This window comes from Etheostoma spectabile, chromosome 16 (genome assembly GCF_008692095.1).
Source record: "Etheostoma spectabile isolate EspeVRDwgs_2016 chromosome 16, UIUC_Espe_1.0, whole genome shotgun sequence".
In the NCBI taxonomy this organism is placed as follows: domain Eukaryota; kingdom Metazoa; phylum Chordata; class Actinopteri; order Perciformes; family Percidae; genus Etheostoma; species Etheostoma spectabile.
This window is the reverse complement of record NC_045748.1, coordinates 10,822,942-10,826,625: the sequence shown is the minus strand read 5'-3', so window position 1 is coordinate 10,826,625 and position 3,684 is coordinate 10,822,942. Positions and strand designations below refer to the sequence as shown.

General features: G+C 41.3%; 1 protein-coding gene across 1 annotated transcript in view; it reads right to left on the bottom strand.

Moving 5' to 3' along the window:
- The window catches only part of LOC116704192 (synaptic vesicle glycoprotein 2C), a 34,178-nt gene that overhangs the window by 9,602 nt on the left and 20,892 nt on the right, over nt 1-3,684 (bottom strand). Inside the window, exons 4-7 of the mRNA XM_032539466.1 lie at nt 2,094-2,227; nt 843-932; nt 643-753; nt 441-529 (exon numbers count right to left, since the gene is read on the bottom strand). Coding sequence (XP_032395357.1) covers nt 441-529; nt 643-753; nt 843-932; nt 2,094-2,227 — 424 coding nt within the window. The remainder of the gene's footprint in view (nt 1-440; nt 530-642; nt 754-842; nt 933-2,093; nt 2,228-3,684) is intronic.

The window sequence follows — 3,684 nt, the reverse complement described above, 5'->3', positions numbered from 1 at the left end:
TATCTATCTATCTATCTATCTATCTATCTATCTATCATGTGATTGAAGTAGACATACAATAAAAAATAAAAAATAAAAGTAAAGACTTGACACAAAATGAAACCAGAGTTGAACAAAATAAATTGTTTTTCTTTTAGTTTAACAGAATACTTGTCTCTCCTTAGGGCTAAAACCTTGCGACATGTACCTGCTGTAGTTTATTACTGCAGCCAGCAGAAGAAAAAAAAAAAATCAGAGTGACACCTTCTCTCAAATGGCTTCATTCATCACGAGGAGATACGTGAGCGAGCGCTTGCCTCAGTGCGAAGTACTTCACTGAAACTCTCATTTGGCCAGAAAGGGCTCTAAGTATCACTAAGGGCGACGTGTAGCTCATTAAACATGACGGAAGCTGAAATCATAAGTGTAGAAGAAGAAACAGTGTGCATGAAATCTCTTACCCAAACGACAGGGTAAACCAGACGACGGCCAGCTTTATAGTGTTGTCTCTCACTGGGTAGTTGAAGCATTTCATAAACGTCAACCAGATCTGTTAGGGAAGGGAACACATTGGTATTTAATTTGAATCTAAACAACCATAAAAGATCCGTATGAAAAAAAACAGCCGGGACAAAACGAAGAAGAAGAAAAAAAGGATCCTACTCCTCTGAGCTCAGTCTTGATCTTCAAGAGGACCTTGAGTACGGGGTTGGCTGACTCGTTCTGCATCTCCACCAGCTCGTCCAGCTGTTTGGGGATTTTGATCCTGTTCACCTGCAGGGGGAGACACTGGTCTGTCACCTGCTGACACGGCCCTGCTGCAGCAGGGAGGATGCAAAGTGTGGGGGCCAGTGTGTACTCACAGTGAAGACTCTCTCGGGCTCTCCGCGGGCACGCATGTTGGTGTCGTGGATGTGTTTGAGCACCATCCAGGCCTCGTCGTGTTTACCTATCTAAGGGAAGAGGGAGTAATGTTACGTCGTGTATGCATCCGCATCAAGATCTCTCCTTTTCCTCCTGAAGTTACTGGAGTCAGTTAACCATACTGGCTTTTATCCCGGGGAGGCTCTTGGACTTTAACTTCAGTTGCTTCTATATTTTTAAGCAAATTAATACTCATTTATTAGGGATGTGACCAGGGTGCAATATGTGAAGAAAGCACGGGGTGGGGGGGATGTTTTTGATCATGCACAGCCAAACAAAACATGCAAGAATTAAATCTTCTTTGTCTTCTTTAGATTTTATTTGCGGGCTACAAACCAACGTTCAAGGTGCATTCCACCAACTTTAAACAACCACCAATAAAAATAAATAAATACATAAATTCTATTATATTCTGAATAACATAACCCATTTCATGAATTAAATCCCCCTTCCAATGCAATAGATGTAGTGCTACTCGGCTGGCCATGCCAAAACATTTATGCACTTTGTTATCCACTGAAGGATAATCTCAAAACCAAATAGCACTACATGGTGTCAACATAAAACACAGCACTTTCAGTGGTTAACCCTAACCCTAACCCTAACACTAACCCCTAACCCTAACCAAACTACGATCTTTTTACTAAACTTAACTAGTTGTTTAGGTACCTAAACTTGACTGTCATCAAAACCGTCATCACCACATGACGCTCACTTTTTCTGGCTGAACTCAACTGCCATGGCCCCTGAGAGGAGCGGTATCTAACGGTGCCTGTAGCCGGCTCACAGTCACCTATTGGCGGCTAAACAACTGCCACAGGTGCCTCCATAGCCACTGTGGCTTTAACAGCTGGGCATGTTGGTGGGTGGGTCTAATCAGCAGCCAAATTACCAACACAAACTTTCTGTACTGTAACATCTTTTGTGAAAAAATACTTTGGTTACCTTGTTTCAAGCCATTCTAGTGCGGTATAGAAAGCCTGCAGGAACATTCAACTCAATTTGTGCCAGTTCTCATTTATCTTCAACAAACTAAGCTGCTTGTTTCTGATTGGCTAACAGCTAGCTAATGAGAGCATGGCTATCAGCATCCTTTACCCAGCGCAACTGGGTGAGCTCATGAATAGTAATGAGCTCCGGCAGCATCATCATGCCAGCATCAGAACATGTTGAGTCTCCCTCTCTCTTACCTCCAGGAAGAAGCGGGGGCTCTCAGGCATAAACGTGAGAGCCACTACTGCAGAGACACACGGCAGCGCACACACCACCACAAACACTCTCCAGCTGTGGAACTGGTAGGCTGAACCCATGCTGAAGCTCCAGCCTGCACAAGGAAGCAGTCACACAAAACAAAATCACATAGCTCAAATCTAATTCATTTTAAAAGGAGAGTAAACCCCTTGAAATGCATTTAGTTTTCAAGGGGGTCCTCGGGCACAAAATATGCAAGTTTAGAAACATTTAAACATAAATATATATTATAAATAGGGTTGGGTATTGTTTGGCTTTTTACAATTCCAATGCCGAACCAGTACTTTTTAAAAAGGTTCCGGTTTCTAAACCGATTCTTGAAATACTAAAAAAATGACATCAAAGAAAGGCTCTCGTAGAGTTTTTTTTTTATAGAAAATGATTACTCACCGGTTCAAAGTTTGGGGTTGCTTAGAAATTTCCATTGCACTCCATTATAGAAAGAAGCTGAGTTCAGTTGCATTGTGGTTGTTTTTAACCAGGGCAGCAGTTTTCAGATTACATTCTGTGCTTACATAATTGCAAAATGGTTCTCCGATGTTTTCTCAGTTTTGTTTAAATGATATCAGATTAGTGTACAGAATTTTGAACATTGGATGAATGGTTGCTGATAATGGGCAATGTAGATATCGCATTAAATATCCCCCAACCCCCACACTCAGACCAGCTGGTATTCTGACTATAATGGAGTGGTATGGACATGTATAAGTGAGCCCAAACTTTTGACCGGTAGTGTACAGTACATGTGACAAGGATGCGTAGTAACATGAAAAGACATCAAACAAAAACCCAATAACTCGTGTAAAGTTCTTAGGTTTTATGTGTCACTCATGTAACAAACAGACAGGATGTTTCTCTGCCACAAGCTAATGAAATGAATTAACCTGCAGGTCAACTACTTCCCCAGTGTCCTGCATACTCTTTGGCATCTACTGATGCACAGTCCTTTATTTCTCTCCTATTGTCTCTTTCAAGTCAGCCCTGTCCCATTCTCACCGGAATCCTTTCATTCATTTCATCAGAGATTAGAAAAGACCACATTTCTTCCAGCAAGTCAAATAAACTTGGACCAGGTTATTAATGAGGTGGTAAATATTTGGGACCACATATAACAGTTTCTAAGGTTTTGTTACTGTAAGTGAACACTAAAAGGCTCCTAGGCTGTTGATAGATACACTTTTTGTTTGTTTGGTGTCCCCAGGTTGCTGCTAGGTGGTTGTCCTGTTATTTCTGGTCCCTAAGGGGACTCAAAAGATATTGGGTTGGAACTTTTCAGCAGCGTGGAGAGACACGTTCAGCTGCGACAAAATGTAGCAACGCGTTTTAAACTGAAAAGATATAGATGCGTTGAACACACTGTCGCATGAGCAAGCACTGTGGCTTTTTTGTTTTGTACACTGTATTTATCAACGGGATTTGAAGAGTTATATCTGTTTTACTGCTTTTTACATTTGTATTGTTCACTGTAATTTTGTTGTTGTTGTTTTTTCAGGTAAATAAGATTTTAAGATCTGTCCAGGGACAACGGAT